The following is a 25,251-nucleotide window of genomic DNA, read 5'->3' on the forward strand; positions in this document are numbered from 1 at the left end:
GTAAAGGCTGGAGAGTAGATACAGGTGCTCAGAGTCCTCCTGCACACTGCCTCAGCCAAATGTACACTGACAGAAATATGAAGTTATCTCAGAACACAGATGTTTGGCTTTGCTGCCACTGCCTGACACTGGCACTTTATTTTCTTTATCATGTGTGTTGAATTGAAAGCTTTTTTTTAAGCCCTGACCTTGGCAGCAGTTGCTACTGCATTTCATCATAAAGATACAAGAAAAGAAGAGGGGAAAATAAAAAGAAGAGGGACTTACTGAATTTTCATGATGCCCTTTGTAATCCTGAATAGTTCAACTAGAGGCCTCTTAACAGTTTTACTTATCACACTAACACTACATCTTCCACTCCTTCATCCATACCTTCTTACCCAACCTCATCATGTCTTTCCTGTGAGTTAAAAATACACATATTTTTTCCAGCTGGCAGAGACAACTGAAAAAAATCTGTGTTCATTTTACATTGACCTTTTCTGAAATAATGGTTTCTGTTTTAAGCTGCATTTTTGTTATGTTTGCTTAGTGTATTCAGTTGGCAGTTCAGATCATTTGGAGATGAAGTTGCTGATAAAGCCTGTATGTGAATTCTCTGGTTCCACTAGTTTATCTATAAATTGTCACGATCTTCCTTAGTCAATAGAATTGAGGATTCTGTAAAACGCTTTGCTAATCTGTCTGCTATGAACAGGCATTGATGACTTAATGAGTGTAACACAGGCTAAAGCAATTCACTGAAAAGATTTTTCCTGAGGTTGGTAAAATTACAAGTCCTACTGTTCCAGTAATACCTCTTGCTGTTGTGCTAGCACCTGTACATGACACAGTGCTGGTGGCTTCTGCGTTTCCAGTTTATTCCTACAGGAATGACAGTTCCCCCATGGCACACATTTCTTTTCTCAGCTTCCTCCAACTAGTTTCACCTGTGTGAAAGCCTGCTGTGCTGTCCAGGAGATCCCTTCCTGTGTACCCTCCAGTCAGTGAAACACAACCTTTTACAACCTACCCAGATGTTATTCTTGGGCAAAAGAACATGCAGAAATGCTTTTGCTTAAAAAAAAAAAAAAAATTGAGCAGCAAAGAGACAAATTTCTTGTCAGTATTTGCAGCAGAAGAATGTCAATCTAATGAGCAAGTGGGATGAAAATCTAGTTTTTGATGCAAATCTACAAACCCATGGTTGTCTGAGTTACAAATTTCTTGACAAGAGTGAAATGTTGTCTCACTATTATTTCAATATATAAAACTGAAGTTCAAAATAATGAATTCAAAATTATTCAGACCCAATGTTCAGAAGAAGTCAGACAAGTAAGACAGAGGAAGACAGCATGGGAAATTAAAAGTATCTTTCTGTGCTTTTTGCTATCAAGGGTCAACTTTACAGTTACTTCACCCAGAAACATTTCAAATGGTCCTTAGAACTCAATAAAACTATAAGGCATCTGACCTTTTTTAATGTACTTACTCAAAAAAAGTGGTCCATCCAGTCTCATCGCTTTTAGTTGCCAGAAGTCCACTGTTGCCATGGTAGGTAAATAAGACCAGCTCCTGCCCTTGTGCAGTCATGCTTTTCAAACACCCATTGGTGCCTATGGTCAGCCAGATGACCTGGTTATCAGGAGAGACCACTCTGACTGGCATTCGGTTGGGATCCCGCCTGATCCGAAGGGTGTTCCCGTTGCTGTCCGTCACGGCAGTAATGTCATTGTCATTGCTGTAGCTGAAGTTGTACAGGTAGTCCCCGGTGACTAAACTCACAGTGTACTGGTGGGTACCATTGACATCAAAAATATACAGCTCTTGGTCGGTTGGGGAAGCAACTTCATAGAAGTTCATTGAATTCATTAAGGGTTTGTTCTTTGACACAGCCCGTATCCTAATGTTTCCCAGGTCAGCAATATACAGGGTGCCATCTGGAGACACAGCTAAGGAGGAAGGGGCGTTGAGTTTGGCATCTTTAGCATAGCCATCTCCATTTTGGTAGCAGTCACAGTTAACATCATTTTTGCAATCACACTCCGAGGGTATTCCAGCAACTAAAGAGATCTCTCCGTCGGTTGTGACCTGCCTTATCCTGTTTATCTTTTTCTCGTCGGTTTCTGTGATGTAGAGCACGCCGCTGTAGGACACGGCGATGGCGGTGGCCGACTCCAGCGTGGTCTGCACGGCGTGCTTGCCCGCCGCGTACTCCACGCCCGGCACCTGGCAGTGCATCGGCCGCCCCGCGGCAATGCGCACCTGGCGGTTCTCCGTGATCTGCAGGACCACGTTGTTATCCAACACGTAAATGGAGTTATCCATGGGGTTGATGGCTAAATCTGTAGGCCACTCCAGACGAACCTAAACAAATAGAAGTGTTTTGTCAAACAGCTAACCAGTGCAGATTAAATGAATTAATTAACCTTCAGTTTTAGATACCGATGTAAGGATATTTTCTATCTGCTGTAAGCAATCACAACTGAAGAACTTGCATGAATACATTCAGCAAACTAAAGTTTTCAGGAAGGCAAGGGGAACAATATTCAGGCATCCATTTTACTGAAAAGAAAGCCAGTTGCATTGCAACTATAATACAGGCTGAGTTTCCCCTCCAATAAATACTTTATACATTTGTGATGCAATACTTTTCTGCATCACAAATGTATAAAGAACTACAGAGACAGATATTGATGTCTAAATACTTGCCAACAGTTTTCATCTTCTTGTAGTAGCAAAAATAACGTACTACCTTCCAGATTATGAAACACTGTACTCCATTTTTGGAACATACTACTACTGACATGTCCCTTCGTACCTACACAAGTTTTTAATAAAAATAGAAAAATACAGGGGGTTTGTGTAAATCCTTTCATTCACTCTAGTAGGCTAAGGATGTCAGCAATTCAGAAAACATCAACATGCCAAGATAGTTCTAACAGATATGCCATTCTCCCAGTATTTACTACCAGGCTTAATGTTTCCTGCTGATAGTTTTGCTGTTCTAAACCAAACTGAACTTTATGGGCAGAAAAATTGAATACAGCACTGTTTATAGCTTAGAGAATACAGTGCAATTCACACCTGTGGTTGCTTTCTCCCCCAAACCTGCTGTTAAATATCCATCACACTCCACCCACTTTTATTTTAAGGGGCTCAAAAGCTGCATCTCAGTTTCTATCACCAGCTCAGCTTTGCAAATTAGCAGCAACTGAAAAGTACCTGGCTGATGTGCATGCTGGTATCACAGGTTAGAGGTCGTGCTGAGGTAAGGTCATTGGAGCCAAGCAATGTCGATATTATTCCATTCTGATCCACTTTTCTGATCATGGTCCCATCAACGAAGTAGATTAACCCATTCTTGTCTATTGCTATTCCTTCAGTGAAGCAAATAAAAATTAGGGTTTTTTTTGTTGTACTAGCAGTGAACATATTATCCACAACTAAGGGTATAGGTAGCATGCATTCAGTTGAAATTGTAGGCAGAAAATCTGGTCTCAGGCAGTAGGTAGTAATACAGCTTGTTAATGTATTTTGCATGACAAACCAGTATTCAGCATGAAATCTACTACTGATGATTGCATTTGCTGTTCAATCGCTTTTGTGTGTTGGAAGGGTCCAGATTTTAAGTTAACTTTAAACATTGAATAAATGGAACCAAAAGCAATGCTCATTTTAGATATTCACTGCTGCCTGCCAAACACATAATCTAAATGCTCTTATTGAGTGTTTAAAAATGCTCAATAACCACTCAAGCCAAATACTTCCTAAAAAATCAACCCTAATTGATTTCAAAAAAATCAGTCCCCTGTAGCTCTTTTCCTCTATACACTTTCTACTTGTAAAAAAATTGCTCAAATTCCCAATTTTTGAGCCAACTATTGAATTCCGTAACTAAACACAATCATGCCCCCAGCTCTAAACTTCTGTATTATTCTGAATGTTACAGAGGGAGAGCTCTTTTTACCTTTAGGGCTCATGAGAGTTGCCTCCACCGCCTTGCCTCCATCACCACACCTTGCCTCATCGAAGGGCAGGCACTGCTCCCCCGTTCCTCCTACGACCTCAACATTTTTGGTCAGGTCTTTCGCACCCGTGAGCGACTTGGGCCGGTAAATCCTGCGTGTGTTTGTGTCGGAAACGTACAAATCTCCTGTCACGGGGTCAGTTGCCAGGTAGTATCTGTGAGCTGGGTTGTTGCTGCAAAATGGAATAACATATTGCATATGCTGTAGTTGATTGCAGTTAACAGTGGATTAAGGAGAAAACAGTTTAGTTCCTACAAGTGTGCAGTAAGGCAGACAGAGTTAAAGTCAATGGTGATGCTCCATGCACAGGTAGCACAGGTCATGGCCCCAAAATGGTTTTGGCCCACATTTCTCATCTGTGTCAGACAGCCCCATCTAGATTAATCCTCTAAGGAAATATGGTCCATTTTGTCTTTAATGCTCTCAGGGTAGTTCAGGCTCTCTCATTAGAGACTGCAAATGTGTCTCTAATAGGCCAAATCAAAATACTGGAGGTTAAAACCGTCTGAGAGTTCTGGGAACCTTGATGTAGTTCCAAATTTTGCAGCAGGAGCCCAGGCCTCACTTACACTTTGTTGGTATTATCCTATCTGTTTTATTATAATTTATACAAGGCTGCTGGGGTTCATGGTTTATGTAATTCATGAACAGATAAGACAGAATTTGAATGATGAGTTCACAGGAAAGAGATAAGACATCATTCATAAGCATTTGTTTAATCCACTGCTTTCAAATGCGTGATGTGCATGATTTAACACATTAGGAAATGTCATCTCTTCCACTAGAGACCAAGCAGAGCTTTTCCATTCTTCTTAAGTCAGAGTCATATTTCAAATAACTGTACACATTGGCAGAAAACCGCTAACTATGCCAGCACAGTCTTTATTACAGTGAAAATATATATTCCTAACCATTTTCCCAGAACCGTACATTTTGCCTCTCCTCTGGTGCCACATAATTGAGAATTACTGTCTTTTCTTCCCTGCTGCTGAAAAAAACAGCCCTGGAGATTACCTTTTGTGTTGATATATTATGATGTAGAAACTTAACCCACTGCAGTTGGGATTCCTGACCTAATTTATGGCATGAAGAGCAGAAATAAGGTCATGTAAATACATGAGGTAATTTCAGATGCTCCCCTCATGGATTGAAACAGAGTGTCAGAACAGTCACTTCTGATGTTTGCAAAAGTGCTGCTTAAACAGATCTACCAGTCTGGTGGTAGCCAAACATCTGTTCACAGAATGCTACACTTCACGTTTGGTAAATACGTAACTGTGCTAATGTAACACATTTTTATGTACTGCCACTTGGAAAATGCAACAGAGACCAACAGGAACAACTTGTGAACAAATTATGTCTTTTAGCAGGGACAGATTTTTATAGCCATCCAATTACAAAACAGAAAAAAATGTGTTGCATAAATAGGATTTTATTTGGTTTTAAGACTTTAACATGTTGGTTCAGAATGAATGAAACCAAGTGAAACAGACTAATGAAATCAAATACACAGTGATTAGCGCCTCTTTAAAAGCTCTGCTATTGCACTGAGTGTTGTACAGCATGTCTGAAAACAATCAAATGCAGGCTTACTTTAAATTTCTGTCTGTTACAAATCTATTATTGCCAATGTGCTAAATAGTTGGAAGGTATTTTCAAAACCTTAATTTATGCAGTGATCATTTAATATGATCACTATGTAGTGTACGAATTATTTATACCTCCATAGACTGCAAATTAAATTATACCCATTTACATGATTACTTTGGTCTTTAGGAAACTTTGCAAACACTTCAAATACAAACACATTGCAAGATGTGAAATGTGCAATTAAATTTTATTTCATTGTAATTTAAAATAAAGTTCTTTCTTACACTACTGAAATCCAAGTACCTCTCTTCAACCCATCTAACATTGCCTCAATCATATTTTTCAGCCATTGGAATAAGAAGTCATCTAATCAAAAAGTAAGTAATTTATGCCTAACACCATTTATTTCCAAAAAGAAATTTTAAAGCTCTTTTCTTCATTAATATGAAGATGTACATTCTCATTAATTCCAACAAAAAAGAAATCAGGTGATGAGTTCTCACGGTAAATACAGTATCCTCATCAAACCAAAAGAAATCGCCTGATAATTTAAATGTATTTTCTCATATTCTAAAAGAGTGGAAGTGCACAGAATATTACTACTGAATCAACAGAAACTCTCCAACTTGCCATACGTAGATGTCTCATGTCTCCTTTCTGAGCTGATACAACAGGCTTAACCTCAGCATTTCTTTTCAGATGAAGGTTGCACAGCCAAGGAGGACAGAAACCCCCAATAATTGATGGGAGAAAGGCACAATTTGAGGAACTGAATAACTGTCAAGTGAAAACTACATTTGTTTTGTAGCCAGAAAATATCCATGAGCACTATGCAGATCACAAAAATAGTACAGGGATAAGCAGCCAGCAGCTGGAAAGCAGCAGAGTTTATGCAATTTCATTGTACCCTGAAATGAAATTAAGCTTCTGCCTTCTACCAATAACAACAAATGCAAAGAAATTAAATCCCAAGTCCGTGACTTATTGACTCATTCAGTATTGCCTAATCACTTTCAGCAGCCTGCAAAACATGGAGTTACATACCCACACTGGCTCCTGTAAAGACAAATGCCTAAAAATTAACTTGTTCTGTCTATGCTGAATAATAGTAAGTGCTTTGAATTGAAAGTGTGCACACACATATACAGAGCTGTAACTATCCATTTCTCTTTGCTTTTTTCTTGATTAGGCCAATTTTTTGATTCTTCAGCTGTCAGATCACCTGGACTATTCTCCACGTATAGTTTTTTTGAAAATACTCCTCCTGTTTCAGTCCCTGTCTCTCTTGCCTTCAGTATGTGCCCTCTAAACCATATATCCCCTCAAAGCTGTTTTTATGTTTTGTTAGACTTTTTTTTCTGCCTCTCTATAGATTTGGGATAGTGCCATAGCCTACAAAAGACCTCCCTGTCTTCAAAGTCCTTCTAAAAATGACTTCTTCCATGAATGTCTATCAGCATTAATCACCCACAGGCAGCAGTGTGTATAAAGACATCATTTCAGCTTTGAGATTGAAAAAATGCGAGGTCACTGGTACATGAGAGGAGAAATTTGATCTGCATTCTCTCTCTATAAAAGAGAGCACAGGCTTCTTGAGCTAGGAGACACATCACACTGTGCTGAAGCACTGTGTTTATAGGCCAGGAAAAGGTGAATGCTTGAATAGACAAGAGATCTGAACTAGCATTTAGCCTCATTCAGTAGTTTTACTTGGGGAATGCATTTTTTAGTGCATTTTCTTCTAATACCTAGCAATTATCTTTTGCAAAGTGGTCTGTTGAGGGCTTTTTTCCAAACTGCAGTTTAAGTAGAAATCTCCTCAGGAGTCTGAAAGGCTTGCCAGTGAAAGTGGACATTTTCTCCCTTCTCCTCTTACATGCCAGACAGATGTGATTCCCTCTGCAGCATTTCACAGGACTTTGCGTGAATTCACGCAGCCAAAAGAAGGTATTTGGTCTCACAGTGAGTCCTTAGCTGGAGAGCCCATGGCAAGAGGATTCGGTGAATCCTAAAAGTTTACACATCTTAAATAAAAGGCAGCTAAATTAACAGGATAAAAAGCTGCCAGGGGATATTAAGCATCAAGATCCCACTCTTGGCTTAGGAAGTCTCTCATCAGCAAATCTCTAAGGCTGAGAGTGGACACTGGGAAAACGTTGTATGATAAGAAAAGAGAAAACTCAGGCTCACAATAAATCATGTTGTGCTGCACAGTGGGCTCCACACCTCCTGCCTACTGGTCCCCAGCTGCTCCTGCAGAGCCAGCTCTCCACAGTCTCCTCTGTCTCCTCCTGCCCCAGGAGGAACCCCCACGTCACAGCTGCTATATGGGCCCATGCTGTTACTCTAATTTGTTTGGTATGACTGCAATTTTGCTACCTGGAGATTCTGCATGTTTAGGCATGAATAAAACAGAAAAGCTTCAGTATTCTCCCTCACCAGCTTCTCTTAGATGCAGGGATCCAGTTTCTGAAACACTGCAGTTGATGCTGTGACCACAGTTCTGCCAGAGGCAGGAAAGGGTGGCGCTAATAAATCACAGCAAAACAAAGCTCAATATGCATCCACTCTTTAATCTCTTTCTGTACATTCCACATGCCCATTTTAAAGTATTTATTATTCCACATTCTATATTTTTGCCAAGACAATGTCCTATCTAGCTGCAATCACAACTTCGTGATACCACAAGGGATATAATTCTTTTAAGAGTGGTGGAACACATACAGACTAATTGTAATAGTGAAACCTAAACCCACCAAACAGAAGAGACTGCCTTCGAGTCACCCTGGGGGAAAAAAAAACCCACAAAACCAATTCTGATCATTAGCAGTGATGCAGATGCCTTAGTTTGTCATGGAATTTTTTGCCTAACATATCTGAAACATATTTTTGTAAACATAAAACCCTTCCTCACACAGAAGTCTGTCAAAGAAAAGTGAATTTAAAGAACATGAACAACAGAGATATGACTCTGGGATTTGTTTAAAAACAAGGAAGGAAAATGATTGGCAGCAAAAAGGAGAGAAAGCCACCAGTGAACCTGCTAAGCTTAGTAGTTCTGCCACAAATGTTTGCAGGGTTTCATGTCTGCAACAAGATTTTAGCATGACTTTGTTTTTTTCTTCCTTATCTGCACCAGCTGCTGTGGAAAGCAATTCTAAGCATCCACCTACTCTTCTGTTCTTGCCATTATTGTAGTGATGCCAGGATGGATGAATGCTGTACTACAATCCTCTGATTACTGTTGTGACTGTGACCAATTTTGTGAGTCTAGGTGTATTTTAAAATCTTAACTCCTGGAGTTGTGTTACTGCTACTTCAACTTCCATTATTAAAAGAAACTCACCTTTAAAGAAACAAATCTGTTAAATGAGAGCCTGAAAAGATTCAACATCAAAAGGCTAATGAAATGAATTCCCTTGATACTTTCATATGCCATTCTCATCATATTTGGTGTATCTGATTAATGAGTGAGTTTTGATTGGATCAGCAAAAGAGCAGCCAGCAAGGAGTGAGCAGAGATGAGGGAACAGCAGAGGAGGGCACACACAAGCATAACAAGAAGTGTGACTGTGGACAGAGAGTGATGAGAAAAGAGGAACTCATCAGAAAGGACGATACAGCCTGACAGCTGACATAACTAAAACATATGAACTCATTATTTTTGAAAAATACTCCTCTTTTCTAGTAATACATCTCAGAAATGACTTGCCCATTATAAGCATTCATTTGTTAAAAAAGAAAGAAGAACAGTTAGAAAAATATAAATCTTCTTTAAGGAATGCTTACCTATGTCTAAAATCTTTATTTCTTGGTGGGAGCAAGTAAAAAAGAACAGAAAAACATTATTAGACAAACATTCAGAAAGGATGTTAAAAGACGAGAGAGAAGAAGGCAACATTTACATCTGTCATTAGTGAAGTGTTGAATGATTGTCCATTGTCCACTTACATTGATCACATATGTTAACTCTTAAAATCTGCTGAATTATTACTTTGGTTAGATTAAATTTTCACATTTAGATACGCATAGTTAAAATATTTTATGAGGGTAAAATATTTTCATTTCAGCTTTAAATACTTCAAAAATCTTTTGACTCAACTTCTGTTTTGTTCCCAAAAGCATTTGCAAACTCAAACTTATACAATTGCAGAAACTTATTCAATACTTTAATTTGCCACAGTAACTCATACGTCCAAAAGTCCAGGATGAGAAAAAGACATACCTTAGCTCCAGAACACTAGTTACATTTCCAGATGGGAATATCCGCCGGACGTAGTTGAAATCCCCCACGTACAGACTGCCATCTATCCCACAAGCCAAGGCAACCGGAGCCAGCAATTTGTTACCATCAGCTTGGCCATTGCAGCTTGGACAGGAGATGCTGCGCCGTCTCCCGTTGCCCATAATGCTACTAACAACTGGGGGCTGCTGAGATATAAATTGATTTTCACCATTCCCTTTGTAGAGGATTCCTGCCAGATAACACAGGAAAAAAACAAATCAAAACCCAATAACGTTCATAAAAACTCTGAATGTATACACATAAAATGGTGCAAAAGTATTGTAAATATTCTTTTAGCTAGTTAGTAAAAGTTCAATGAATTTTTATTGTTTCACCGCCATATTTTCCTCATAACAGATAGCAACTTCATTAAAACATCTATACTTATATTTAGGTTATAAACATGCAAACATTAGATTATCTTGTCCACAAAATTTAGTAGAAACGCTAAATATTGTAGCTCTTAAAACCCCAAAATAATTTCAGTTGTTATTTTTAAATGTTAATGATTTTTATAGTTATAATTCAGAATAAAAATTGTCATGCTGGAGGAAATGTTAAGTATATTAATGGCAGGAAGGTCTGTGTTCCTACATCTTTACGGTTTTGAAATAGTACAGAAAGGACTGAAATTCTCAAGTGCTTTATAAAAAATGAAAAAGAATATATTTGCAAATTGTATTCCTAAAGTCCTAGTATAACTAATTATGAGTATCATGTTGAATGTAATCTGAAGTGGACTACTGTTGCAAATTGGAAATATTAATTAAAGAGCCACTTCAAAAAGTTGTCGATTGCCTCAATTTTACATTGTAAATGATTCTTTACTCAGTTCACAACAAAAGTGTTCCTCTGGCAACAAAGTCTGCCTCAATACCATATCTGCAGTTATAGGCAGTTATTAAAAATGTCAAAACAACAAAAAAAATGGTGCCAAGCCAACCTGCCTCTAAAACTTAATTCTGCTTTGAGGCATGAAAGAAACAATAATTTTGTGAAGACAAAGCAATATGCCAGCAGTATTTTTCTTCCTTATAGCCTACGTAGGAAATCTGAGAGGAAAAATGGATCCTTTATGTTAAATCTTCAGTCTTGTGGGGAAAAAAAATGTATGTTAAAGTGTTGCCAGGACCCTCATTGTTCAGTCTCACAATGAATCCATTAAGGTGTCCTCTACAAATGGTCAGCTATTACGGTTCTACTCGTAAGTCACCATGTGTCCTTCCGTGGTATAATCCATGTAAACCACACGTCACTTTGTACTGTACAGAGATCTGGGTTTTACTGATTGCATGCCCAGAGTTTCATGCAATTTGGAGCTGAGGGATGCAGTTATCTTTTAAGAAGTTTAGAAGAAATTTAAGGTGTATTTCTCTTTCCCTCCTCACTCCTAAAGTGCACGATTTGAACTGAAAGGTAGGAGAAAAAAATACCTTGCTTTCCTCTTTAAATGTTTTAGGTGTCTTCACTGCTTTTAATGTTATAAAATGCAAGAGATTATAAATGTAAAACCAGTATGATAAAATTGGAAACATGATAAAATTGGAAAAAATGAAAATGGTTTATGGAAACCTAATGGCAAGTAATCCAAATAAGTAATCTAAATCAAAAGAGGAAGAATGTGTTTTTCATGAATAGTTAAAGCCAGAATGCATTAACAGTATACCAAATCCCCTCTCCTATGATTACATCATTTATGACAATCATGACACTATAATTTTGCCTGAAATAGCTGAGTTCTACAATTTTCATCAGCGGAATTCTAGAAGTCAGCACAGTGCACTATTGCACCTGATTTATTCTGTCATTACCTTGAAAAATTGGTCCTTCACATTTCTCCTCTATTATCACAGAGCAAAAGATGTACATTAGACTATTTACTGCAGTAGTTTGGATTTCCGTGCAAACACTGTCTGCACTCTCTCCTGAATAGATTTATGCATCTCATCCACCTTGTCATTACAGCTCTCCACTTGGTTTATTCAATTAGACACATGACACTTTGAAAAGTCATTACTTGTCAAATGTACTCTTCAACGTAATTTAAAGCCATCATCAATTTACCCAGTGAACAGAATCAGTCTTACATATATATTTATAATTATAGCTCTTTATAATTTTAGATGGATTACTTTACAATAATTTGCACAGTTGTTTTGCTGGTTTTTTATTTTTAATTTTAAATTAGGTACAATGACACCTTTTCCCTTGATTTGGTGACCTTGTTTCCTTACCAGTCAGAGGCGATGCTTTAGGTTTCAACTACTGCGTTACACATAATAAGCTTGTGTACTATGGGGAGACCTTCATGGGACATCAAGTACTGCAGAACTGACAATCTTCCTGATAATTACTCTGGGTTCCTCTCTTGCATGAAAACCAAGTGCTACCAACTACTACTTTAAGCTATGTGACTGTTTACGTCACCTTTCCTACACGCTTCCAGCCAAGTTTTTCCAAATTTCTTCCTGTTCAGTGTTGAGCTGAGGTTTCCTTAGCATGGCACCCTGCAAACAGTTGCTGAGCAGCTTGCTTGACCAATACACTTTGCAAAGTTACTGTGCAACAGCAAATTGCAGCTGGAGAGAGGAGCAAGCAACAGCTCTGCGGACAGCAAGTTCTGCAGAAGGAGAGGGAGGAGGTGCTGCAGGTACCAGAGCTGAGATTCCCCTGCAGCCCGTGGGAGAAGAGCACAGTGAGGCACCTGTGCCCCTGCAGAACATGGGCACCTGTGGTGGAGCACATATCCACTTGGAGGGCCCATGCCAGAGCAAGGGGATGCCCAAAGGAGGCTGTGACCCTGTGGGAAGCTCATGCTGGAGCAGGCTCTTGGCAGGACCTCTGGACACACGGAGAGAGGAGCCTGTGCTGGAGCAGGTTTGCTGCCAGGACTGGAGCCATCTGTTCCTGAAATACTGCACCCCACAGAGCAGACCCCACTGGAGCAGCTGTGAAGAACTGCAGCCCGTGGGAAGGACTCACAGGGGAGAAGTTGATGGAGCCTGTCTGTGTGGGAGGGAGCCCATGCTGGAGCAGGGAAGAGTGTGAGCAGTCCTTCCCCTGAGGAGGAAGGAGGGACAGAGACAGGGTGTGGTGAACTGATCACAGCCCCATTCCCTGTGTCCCTGCACCACAGGCAGGGAGGGGTAAAGAATTCAGGAGTAAAGTTAAGCCTGGAAAGAAGGGAGAATTGGGCAAGTTGTTTTTAAGACTGGCTTTCTTTGTCACTACACTACTGTGATTAGACTGGTAATAAATTATATTCATTTTCCCAAGTCAATTCTGTTTTGCCCATGACAGCGACTGCTGAGAGAATCTGTCTCTGTCCTCATCTCAACCCATGAGTTTTCCATTCTGTTTTCTCTCCCCTGTGCAGCTGGGGAGTGACTGGGTGGCATTGGTGTCCAGCCACAGTTAACCCATCACAGCATATCCAACACAGACTGATGAATTTATTCATGCATATGTACTTTTCGGATGCAGAAGCATGACATTCAGTGTAAATAATAGAAACAAGGAATATCCTGAGGTGGAAGGGACCCACAGGATTCTTGACTCCAACTCCTGGTCTTGCACAGGATAAACCCCAAGAATCACACTGTGTGCCTGAGAACATTGTCCTAACACTTACTGCCAACCCTGAATGGCTTGGTGTGACCTCTTCCCTGGGGAGTGAGGAAGTACAAAGCATTTACCATTTGCAAAATGTTCTATAATTTCTTTTTAAAAAATAGTAGCACAAATAGCAAAAAGTTTGAATGAGAGACTTGAAGTGCAGGAGAGCAGAGCAGTAAAACTAGCAAGAAGAACATGAACTCCTTACCATTCTGAACATCCAGGACATGATGCTTATCCAATGTCCAACCACCCATGTTGGAGGCATCCAGCTCATAACCCTGCAGAATGGCAGTGCGCTTTTCCCAGAGAGTCAGATCCAGGCAAGACTCGTACTCGTACCCTACAGACACTGAAAAACAGCACAAGCCTCATTCAGTACAGCATCTCCTTCTGAAGAGGAGTTTAAAGAATGGCATTTCCTTAAACTACACACATTCTTTTGCTCTCCTAGGACACATGAAAATTCCTATGGCTTCTTAGACATGTTGAAGATACTAACCAGAATCTTAGGTTATTAAAATATTTTAGTTATTAAGAGTAAGTGAACTAAGACAGAGGAAATCCATTTTGTGATGTAAGTCATACTGCTATTGTACTTTACCTAAAGTACACACAGTGTGCAGACTAAACACCATTATTATTAGGCTGAGAGCTACTTCATGGGAAGGAAAAAAAGTTTAAAAATGTCACTTTTCATGTGAATGAAAAATGGTTTCTTTTTCCTTCTGAAGGAATTTTTTTCTCATAATTCAATGTTTAGATTATTTTTTTCAATATAATTAGTATTTTTCAATATGTTTTAATACCCACCGATGTAATTTTATTCTGCCAAACATTTTCTTAATGGATACAAGCATTTGAGGTGTGCTTCCCTATGTTCAAGGCAACACTAGAAGTACAAAAATCCTCTGTAACACATACCAACAGCTTCAGATAATCCGTAGACCCTCTGATTGTATGCATCAGTTTTATCCCATATGAAGGTGTATGCTAGATTTGGGGATGCAGGGAACCATTTTTGGAAAAGTCTTCCCACCACTGCCACCATAAGATGAACCTTCATTAAATTAAATGGTATAACAGATTGGGTCATAGTAATCTTCAGTACAGATTTATATCCTGCAGCCCTGGAGCTCAAGTATGATAACTTCAGGTCAGTCCCTGGTATTGTTGTTTCTTCATGAAGTACCTATGCATCATTAAAAGAAAAATACAGTATTTCAATTAGTTGGAAATTAAACAAAACAATGCAGCTATCATAAAAGGCTGCCTAACATATTACATGACAATCCATTAGGAAATATCATGTATTTGGCCTTCATGGTTAAAAAATCCATAAATAAATAACAATGTTTCACACTTTTCCTAAAAAGTCAAGTCTAAATTCTTCATGATACTGAAGCTGCTTAGTTGGTACTTTCTGCTCAAGCATTTCAAAATTATCTCCTTTTTTTTAAATGAGGGGCAAAGGAGGCATGAGAAAGCATTCCCAACTGATTTTTCCTGAAGAGGCAAAAAAGCATCTTTCAACTAAGTGAAAATTGCCCTGTATGGTGCTGCCACCCATGTCCCAACTAAGAAAGGCATGTCTAATAAAGGCAGTAGAGCCTCTAAGCAGAGCAAAGCTTGAGATTTGGGTTGGGATGTCTAATTTCTCCTGTAGGAGCAGGAAGAAGTCCCAGGTATTTTATTATTTGCATTACCAGTGGATTGTAAATACTTTAAACTAGACCATTCTTCCATTTATTTTGAAGACAGATAAGTAGGATGCCTCAGGGGAAGTTTTTCCATATTTTCTGATCAATATTCACAACTCAGATATCAGCTTATCACTTTCACATTTCTGAGAGGTGGAATGAGTCAATTTTATTTTTAAAAGGTTCCTCCCCTCCTCTACCTTGTCATTGCCTCTGAGCTGAGAAGCTTTTGTGGGTGATGGATGGATGTGAAATGTTTCTGTGTAATGTGGATAAAAGCAGCCTATATTGTTCTATGCCTCAGTCAGAACATAAACACTGCAGCCAGCACTTGCAGTGAATAGCTACCAGATATCCTGGTTTATTGAAACAAAAAAAAAAAAAAGAAGAAAAATGTATCCAGACACACTTAAAGGTAATGTTTCATTGGTGAAGAGTTCAAAGGATGCTGAAGCACAAGCCCAGAACCTTAGTGGTGTTACAGGAACACTCTTGGGAAGTAAATTAAGAAAGGTTTATTTGACTTTTCTGTCTCCCGGTCCTGAAGTCTGAAGAACAAACATGATTTAGTATTAGTGGGAAGCAGACTTCAGGAGAAGCACTGTCACAAGTACTACGCTTAAGACTTCAGTGGGATCAAAACCTGGCTACTACACAAGTGCTGCCAGCTCTGTGTGCCACAGAAATCCTTGGACACTGCTTCTAAAAAACTGACTGTGTTGAATAGGGTGAAGTAATGCGGTTGATGTTCAAGGAGGGCAACACATGCTATACTATCCTCTACATTAGCATTTTTGTTGGATCTACAGAAAGGTTTATACAGTATTAATTATATCTACTTCCTTCCCAGTAACAAAATTTCAGAAATACTATTTTGACTCATTGTCTGGCATTATAGTTATTTATATCTGATACATGTAGACATAAAACTGTTGTTCTTCAGATAGACTATAACAGAACTTTAGAAAATAAAGTATGAATTGGAAGATACAAGACAAATGAATTACGCTTTTTAAACTCTTAATTCTCACTCTTTGAATATTTCTTTGTTCCCCACCAAGAACCTGGCTGAAAAGAAAGTAGTCACCTTGAAGGAGGTGAGTGTGGCCTCATTTCTCTTTGTAAATCTAGTCTATTTTCCCTCAGCTCAATATACAGACTGTCTAATCCAGAGAACAGGCAAATCTTTCCTACATGAACAAAAGCACCTCTCTCTAGAGAGGTAAGTGATTGTGAGCACATTCCTTTTCTGAGACTTTGAAGGAAAAGCACAAACCACCCAGGAACAAAAGACAAATTCCTCCTCAAGACACCAGCAGGACTCTCATATACTGCACATTAAAGCTAGACTAACAGATGGAGGTCTCTGTAAGCAAGAGGAGAAAAAGAAATAATATGCTTGTAATAGGACACAATTTAATGGACGTCAGTGGTCTCCTGTTACGACCATGGCTTCTTTTACAACTGCAACTGTGGAAGAGCAGTGTTAAACACATAGGTGGTCTTCCAGAGCTCTTGGCTGAGATAGCAGGCAATAAAGAGGACACCTTGAAGTTTCAATTTTCAAGAAATTCCACTGTGTATTTGGATTACTATCAAATTAGAAACTAGGACACTCATGCAGTTCTCAGCGAGGTTTAAAAGAAAACCTAAACCCCTATTATTAGTTTCTGCAGAAGCCACAAATGCCTGCTGGAAATCTGACTTATAACTTCCTTTTTTCCATAAAATATCCCCTGTAGTAACTTATTTTCTTGAGAAGTTTAGAAACGTATAGGTAAGGTTATGCAACTCAATCTATCTCCCAGAATCAAGCATTACAAAGACTCTTAAACAGTTTCATGTTCATCCAAAAAGGTAAATCATCAGGCACAGCAGAGAGCTCCTATGGGAGCCATGACAACACATCAATTGTAAAGCAATCGGGAAAGTCACCGGGAATAAAAGCCACGTCAGGAATCACCAACACAACCAAGCTGTCTGTGCTTCACCTTCTCCACACCGAGCATAAACTGCCTCCAGAAAGGCTGATACCCTAAGGGGACTGACTTATTGCCCAACCACCAAATTCTAATGGCTGACATTTTACTTGTGCATGATCAAGCCACTCCTAAGGACAGCAGTGAAATATTTAACTTAGGGGACTGAGATAAGGGTCACCTCGATTTTCACAGCGTTTGCTGTCCTCAGAGTTCGAGCTGCTCACATAAATGGTGCAAGGCTCCTCATCTCTCATGGCCAGCAGGACTAAAGCTGTCCAGGCTCTAGAATGCTTTCCTGCTCCAAAATACGATATGATTCAGCTGACATGCTCTGATGGTATTCAGAACACTGAATAAGTAATTCTGTTAGGGGGAGAAATGCCTGCTGTGTTGCTGTGATTTTTTTTTTTTTTGGCAAATTGAACAATTTCAAAAGAGGATTTGAGGACAAATTTCATAAGTGAGTGCAAACTTTAGTCCTAGTGTCAGAAAAAGGTTGTTTGCTGAGAAATAACAGCTGAGCTGCTGCATTAAAATGTAACATGATCTAGGTTTGAGAGGGGTAAAGATGGCATTTTTAGATACTAGCAACTGCTGCTATTACATAAAGGCTGAGATTAGGGAGTACCAAAATTATACTTTAAGTAGAAGCTGAAACTGCTCATTTCAAGACAGAAAACTGTTTTCCTTTAAAAAAAAAAAACCTTTCCTTACAATTGAGGCTCTTAAATTACCAGTTAAAACAAGGAAAAATAAAAAGGGTAAAAATACTTGTTTTTTCTAGACTTAATACATGGTTTAGGTACCATAGAGAAGAGGGGTAGGAAAAAGCCACATACATATAGAAATATAAAATTGCGTCTCTAACAGAATAAAGAAAAAGGTATGTACAAAGTCTCAAACAGAAAGCAAAAGAGAAGAAAACCATAAAACGTGCTGGAAAAGAAGGAAATGTATAAATGGAGATATTTGGTTCTGTAAATAATCTCATTTTTTTTTCTCAAATTTGAAGTATGAACTTGAAATTCTGAAGATTTTAGGTAAGTGAAACTAGGGTGCAGTATCCATAGAATACTAATATTTTTAGATATCCTATTATGTTGCTAGTTTAAATGTTAAAATAGGTTAATTTTTTTGCTGAAAACCTAGCCACTCTGAAACTACCAGTAATTATTTTTATTAAGTCATTGAAGCTCATGTTTTATCCTGAATTCCTCTGGGTAAATAAATTTTGCCAACTTCTGCCCCATTACTGCCAGTAGTGAGAAAGAGTCTGAGGAGAAGAACCTTGAATACATAATTTGAAGGAAAACATCCAGTTTTCATTCTCTCATACACATGAAGTGATGGAAACAAGGGGCTCAGGACCTGCAGAAGGCATCTTGCAAGCACATATAACAGCAGATAATGGAGGTTTAGGAGAGGGGAAACCCTCAAATACTCAGTTTCAGAAGTGCTCACTGTGAGTCACATGGGCTTCTGCCAGACCACATGGCAATATATGGAAAACAGACATTTCAGGAAATTATTAGGAAAAAGAGAGTAACAATATGACCTAATACATAAAAGCAGCTCCAGCTTAACCTGAACTCCCTCATCTGTATGCAAGTTTATTGCCTCATTCCACACCGATTAATCTCAACTACTTAAGTCTAGGCAAAGCATGGTAACTTGCAATTAATAGTAGATAAAATCATGCCTGAGCAGTTCAAATTTAGTTAACATGTTATTATCAGCCCTCTTGAGTAATGATCTGTTGGGTCTGTGATCACCTCTTTACCCACTGTGTTTGTTCTTTCCCCTTGCTCGCCCTTTCTTTTTTTTTCCAGTTTTCTTTCATACTGCTCCTTTGGCACAGACTTTAATTCCCCCTCTGATCAATTTGAGATTCATAAGCCACTAAGTACACTCTTGGAAACATTATCTCCAAGGGATGATGAAGCACTTGAAGGGATGATGATTACAGCAGCTCATCATTTTCTCCTGCAGTACGTGATGGTGAGTGCTGTCACAGCACACGAACAGGGTGGCTAAACAATGACTTCAAGAACATGGGGAACATCTTATTTCTCTGTGCTTTCCTCCAGGCCCACACACTTTAAACTGGCATTGCCCCTTTTTATATGAAAAGATCAGCAGCAGTTCCTCTGGAGCTGAACATACAGTTTTGAATAGTATCTGGTTCTGCCCATCTTTTATGAGAGGAGTATTTTTTTTGGGCAACAGATTGTTGAGCATTATGCGTTTCTGAGGGGAACCTGACCCGAAGGGGTACACGCCAGTCACAGTTGTGCAGCTCCCACTTGCTGAAGGAGAAAATTATGTGTGGGATAAGGAAAGAACAGAGAAGAAAGCACTGCTTAATGTTTTCTTACACAGTATTGAATTGGATTTTTGCATACACAACATTTTCCCTCATCATAAATCACCCAGCAGCACCAACGGCTTAGGACCCATCGAGGATATCTTTCCTTCCAGCTGGTTTCCTAGGGAGACAACTTGACCCAACAGTCCTGCCTATCAGACCTCCCACCTCACAAATTTTGAACCTGGTAGACAATTTCAACCACAATTTAAGTAACAGTAGAAATCTCTAAAGATAATTATGTTCCTTTATGCTTGTAAAAAAAAAAAGGGCTCCAGTAGGGAGGAAGCAGTCAATTTGGGACTCCCATGAGAAAGAAGAAAAGGCTGAATGCAGCCTGTGGGGAAGGACGGGATGTGACAGACAGATGGAATTACAGCAGTGGGTGGGAATTAGTAGGAACCCAGACCTCATTAGTCCCACTGCTCAAGGAATAACTTGTTTACCTAGACACTACAAGGGTTTTTTTAAAATGTGCATTTTCTGACATTCTTCTATCATAACTTTTTTCTTGATTTATGTCTAGCTAAGCCATTTTCCATAATTTCAGGAACTGAATCTATCATCTATTGCCAAAACAAGTAAATCAAAACAAGAAAATCAGAGCTGTTTTTCAGTGGACTCTGTTTTGAAAATACTTTCTTTTAATTGACTTGCAGCTATCAAAGGCACAGAAATGATAGTGAGGATAAAAGCAACAATTTCCTAGCACAGTCTAGATTTGTACGAGTGTTTAGTTGTAATTTTCTTACATCTTTCCTTTAAACTTGCTCCTACCATGAATTGCTTAATGATTTAGCTCTTTTCTTAAGAGCACTGCGTGAAAACATTTGAATACATTTTCTGTGTTTCTCTTGAAGAGGCAAGGACATTTCTTAGTGAATGCAAAAAAGAGTGCTGTATGTAATTATGACATTGGGGAAGTAGGGGCAAGAGAAAGAGAGAGAGGCAAAGAGGGAGGCAGAAGGAGGACTGTTTCACTAGGAAAAGTTTGAAAATCAGCACTAAGACATATATTACTTCTTAAAATGCAACTGAGATGCTTTAAGAGCCAAGAAACTATTCATTGTATAGTGATTATTATTTGAGATGGAGGAATCTAATACAACTATCCTGAAAAAATTTTCAAAACCTCCCATTTCATCTGTAGTTTTTCTGATTTAAATCAAGGTTTGGATATCAAGTCTTACTTTCAGTATTACAGGTTCTGAAGAAGGTGATTAGACCACAAGCTCACTGGCTTGTCCTCAGTGTTGCAGAGAGTTCTTTTACTTTATGAAAACCTGTGTGTCATGCTATCTATTAGGACTAAACAGATAATTCAAACTGTGTGTGTCTTTGGGACACAGTGGGAAAACACCTTTTGTTTTGAGTCTCTGAGGTGACTTCTAGCAAGAGGGTAATCCTAAAAGCCCAATGTACCACAGTGTACCCTAATTATGGGCCAGTACTTGAACGCTAAACACATTCTGTAAATTAAGTGATGGAAACAAATGTTCTAATGTACACACAGCTTTCTTACTTTCCATTTTCAGATGAAATTTTAAAAATCATCAGACAGAACAAATAAATTGGTCTGAAAATAATCATATGTTGCATATTCCTAGCACTTACTCAGAAGTACTTATTTTTCTACAGCAGTGCATGGTTTTCATTCTGGTTGCTGAACACTAGCCTGGCATAAGATTGTGTTTATTTGAAGCACACCTTACCTGTGTCTCTGGGATGATGGGACTATCTTCAGGAGAAATTCTAAAGAAAGTGGATAAAGGCGATGACACGATAACAGGGTTTGGCCTTACAAATCCGCTTAGGTCACAACTGGGAATGTCATTCTCTTCCTTCTTCATGACAAGGGTGTCCATGACATAAAAGACATTCCAGGGAATCCATACTGTGTGATACTGTGTCAGGAACGGGGATCGCTCAAACACCAGTGTCAGAGAGGCACCACCATTCGCTACCAAGTCAAACCTAGGGAAAAACCCCAAGAGGGCCAGCTAGTCAGCAAATTCCCAAAGCCATCCACAGCCTCTATTCTACTGATTGATTCTTCATTCCATTGTACTGCTCTGAATGCAGAATGGCTCTACTGGGAACAATGGAGAAATCAATTAAATTATATTACATTATACTGCACAGAGAGAACAGAGAATTTGGGACGCTGCGTTTAAATTAAGCAAGTCCTTCTACTTCTAAAGTATATAATAATCAGCACGTTTTACATTTTAAGAATGTGCCAAGTACAACTTTAGTCAATCAGTTTCCTAATGTCTTTTTTCCCCGTTATTTTATTATCTCAGTTTTACAAGCAGCTCTTCAGTAACACCTTTGCTGTCTTTATGACTTTTAAGTGCTTCAAAAGGAACTTACATTCCATCCTGGCGAGTGATTGTATATCCGTAGTCTGGATAGTGTAGGAAGGAAACATTGACTCCAATGAGTGGTGTTCCATCAGCAGTTAATACTTGGCCTCTTATGACAGATGCAAGACTATGAAAAAGATGCAGGATCAAATTCCAAGTTTGGGGGGTTTTGTTCTTTTTGCATGAATAAAAGCTAGTGAGTGAACACACACATCCACCCTCATGCACCTCCCCCCCATGCTATCAACTATCATTTAGAAAACATTCCTCAGATTCTAACCCTTTTACAAGTTCACATAATTTACACTATATAAACAAATGCCTTAGAATCTGCAGATAATAATTTTGTTTCAGTATTGTTGATTTTACTTTGGTTTATTTTGTCTGTACTGTGTTACTAAGAGCAGAAATTAACTGAAGAATTTTAAGAGCTTAGAAACTCTATATGTTCCCACTATAAGTCATATTTCTGGCAGACTTTTAAAGAAAAATGTAATTTTCAATTAGTATCAAAGCAATCTGTAAAACTGCAGGGACTATGAAATACAAAATTTAAAAGAGCAATAAGGAACATTGGTGCAACAACTTTTAATCAACTGCTGTGCCCAAACACATTAATGCTGTTAAATTACTGCAAACGCAGTAGTTCTAGTGTACATCATCTTCTTTCACTCAGTGAGATCCCAGACACCTGCTTCCTGTTACTGGCTTATTTTCAGGTCATTACTACTTCATAGAGCACCAGTCAAATAGTTTATGCAATTATACTGTCGTGCACTTAACAGTTCTATTACATTAATTCATAATTTATATTATTTAGTGAGCTCAGTTTAAAAAGTGCAGCTTTGCTTTTCCTTCTGAAGTGTTTTCATTGCTTTGATATATTTCCAACTGTGCTAGGCCAAATCAACTGGTTAAATAAAGATTTATTTAATCATTAATGAAGTGCCCTGTTAGAATACAGATACTAAGCATGGCAAGTACCTTCTGTAACCTAGTGGCACCGGTAAATTGGATTTTGCAGGAAATGAGACAAAACAAGCAATTTGATATATTAAGCGAAAAGCTCTTTGCGCAAAATCCACATCAGAAATTCGCAGTCATAGCAGATCTCCTCACATGAGCCCCACTCTCCAGTCTGCTCTGTGCTCATGAGTACAGGAGAGTCAGGCTCACCTCTTGTTGAAAGGGCTCTCCCCAGGTATGACGTGGGTGCTGTCGGCTCCGATGAGGAAACTGATGCGGTCATAGAAGGCTTTGGCAGCTTGCTGAGACGGAGACTGCTGGCTTTGGCTGATGATATCCTGGGGATCAGGCAGGCCACGACAATAAGGCTGGTTTTGGCAAGAACTCTGCAAACAGCAGTCAGGATCCATACAGTCAACTAGCCCATCTGTTGGCAGAAAGTCACACAAATGAACAAACTCTTCCTCCTGCCCCTGTGCATTGGAATGAGCCAGCCAGCAGGGAGATGAAAAAAATTATGTAGTATGAAAGAATACTCATAATTAAGATTTTAATGAATTCATTTTCAATTAAAGAAAGAGAGTTTGTTTCCACTGAGTTCTTAAACTCCCATGAAAATCCATGCAAGCTGAATATACTCGGAGTATCATGTAAAAACAAACCTATTTATTCAATACTTTTCTAAAAACATGCTGAACAAACCAGAAAATGAAGGCACTCAGGCTCGGCATACACTGTTAACTTATAAATATTAAACATTTAAAGTGAGTCTAATTAGCTTTTATGTGAGGTTATTTGACTTGCTAGAGAAAAGAAACAAGTAACTCCCACTCTGCTGTTTTCCTCAAGTTTTTTAGTAATATCTATGCTGCAAGTAGCTTTAAATATTTTACAACATGTATCAAGGTGGATTCCTTTATACCTTGGCAGAAAGATTTTGTTGCTAGGGGCAAGGCAATTTCCACACAAATTTTTACATGAAAATGTATGAGAAAACAAAATCTGTATTTAACATTTAGATTCTATTCTGAATAAACGGATGGGAAATGCTGGCCAGTATAAATAAGATTTAAACACATGGGTGCTTTTATGGTTATGTGCTGAAATATTCCCATATGTGGAACATTAGATCTGTCACATCCCTGGAAATCTAATTTGATCAAAGATTAAAATCAAGATCAAATTGATAACTACTAATTTGCTGTAAGTAAAGTCATAAGGAAAATGAGCCTGGAAATGTCAGCTACAGAAAATTTCTAGATGAATGTAATCTGGTATCGCAGAACTGATAATTGTTTCCCCAAAAGAACAGCAAGACTGAAATAGCTCAAACATTTTATTATTCCATTTAGATTAGAAAGGGAGCTTGCTTGCTGCACTGAACTGAAAAATATACCAATGCAGCACTCGAAAGAAACCCATGACTGCTTGTCTCACAAAAGAATCTACCTTTAGAGTAAAACTTCTTTCTGAAGGGAAAAATAGCATCCATTTTTGTTCAATCATATGTTGAAAGACTGTAAGTAAACAGAGATCTTCTAAAGGTATTCTTCTAAGTATTGCTGCGCTACGTGGATCAGTTAGAGGACTGGCAAAATAGTAAAGGAGTGGGATTTCTGTTCTTTTGCACATCTAAAATTCTTATTTAACTTGCCTGACTTTGAAATCAGTTCAGGGAAAATAAAAGGGCTGAAAAAATTATCATTAAGTGTATCAAAGTTTGAACATTTTTAAGAGACAAGAAAGAACATTGATTTTTCCTGTGATGAGGATATGCCAGAGGGTCACACTGCCATTCAGCTAGACACACACAGGCTGGAAAAATGGGCTGCCAGGAACCACATGAAGTTTCCACAATGAGAAATGCAAAGTCCTGCATCTGGAGAGGAACAACCTCCTGCACTGTAACAGAGCTTTGTGGAGAAGACCTTGGAAGTCCTGATGGACACAAAATGAACATGAGCCAGCAACACGCCCTTACAGCAAGGAGGGTGCCAACACCATCCTGGGCTGCTTTAGAAGCACACAGCTCTGTGTGCAGGCTGGGCTTTCTGGTACAAGAGACATGGACATCCTAGAGAAAGCTCAGTGAAGGGCCATGAAAACTGTTCAGGGCTTGACACATCTCTCCTACAAGGAAAGGCAGAGAGAGTTGAGACTGCAGAGCCTGGAGAAGAGAAAACTTGGGAGGGTTCTCATCAATGCATACAGATACCTGATGGGAGGGTGTAAAAAGGATCCTTCCAGTGGTGCCCAGCAAGAGGAAAAAGGCAATGGACAGAGACTGAAGACCAGAAAAATGTTTTTTATTGTGAAGGTGGCTGGATACTGCAACAAGTTGCTCAGGGAAGCTGTGAAGCCTTCATCCTTAG

At 38.9% G+C, this 25,251-nt stretch overlaps 1 protein-coding gene across 15 annotated transcripts in view; it reads right to left on the reverse strand.

The window, feature by feature from the left end:
* TENM3 (teneurin transmembrane protein 3) overlaps positions 1-25,251 on the reverse strand; it is a 1,293,822-nt gene that overhangs the window by 34,416 nt on the left and 1,234,155 nt on the right. For 13 of the 15 annotated variants that reach the window (XM_063156143.1, XM_063156142.1, XM_063156144.1 and 10 more), the window contains 10 exons: positions 23,090-23,306; positions 21,921-22,040; positions 21,260-21,521; positions 14,425-14,692; positions 13,709-13,852; positions 9,826-10,075; positions 9,390-9,410; positions 3,950-4,182; positions 3,205-3,359; positions 1,472-2,346 (listed from right to left, as the gene is read on the reverse strand). In XM_063156143.1, coding sequence (XP_063012213.1) covers positions 1,472-2,346; positions 3,205-3,359; positions 3,950-4,182; positions 9,390-9,410; positions 9,826-10,075; positions 13,709-13,852; positions 14,425-14,692; positions 21,260-21,521; positions 21,921-22,040; positions 23,090-23,306 — 2,545 coding nt within the window. The remainder of the gene's footprint in view (positions 1-1,471; positions 2,347-3,204; positions 3,360-3,949; positions 4,183-9,389; positions 9,411-9,825; positions 10,076-13,708; positions 13,853-14,424; positions 14,693-21,259; positions 21,522-21,920; positions 22,041-23,089; positions 23,307-25,251) is intronic. The other 2 variants (XM_063156153.1, XM_063156147.1) reach the window with 1 other exon arrangement.

Source organism: Melospiza melodia, chromosome 5 (assembly GCF_035770615.1).
Source record: "Melospiza melodia melodia isolate bMelMel2 chromosome 5, bMelMel2.pri, whole genome shotgun sequence".
Taxonomy (NCBI): domain Eukaryota; kingdom Metazoa; phylum Chordata; class Aves; order Passeriformes; family Passerellidae; genus Melospiza; species Melospiza melodia.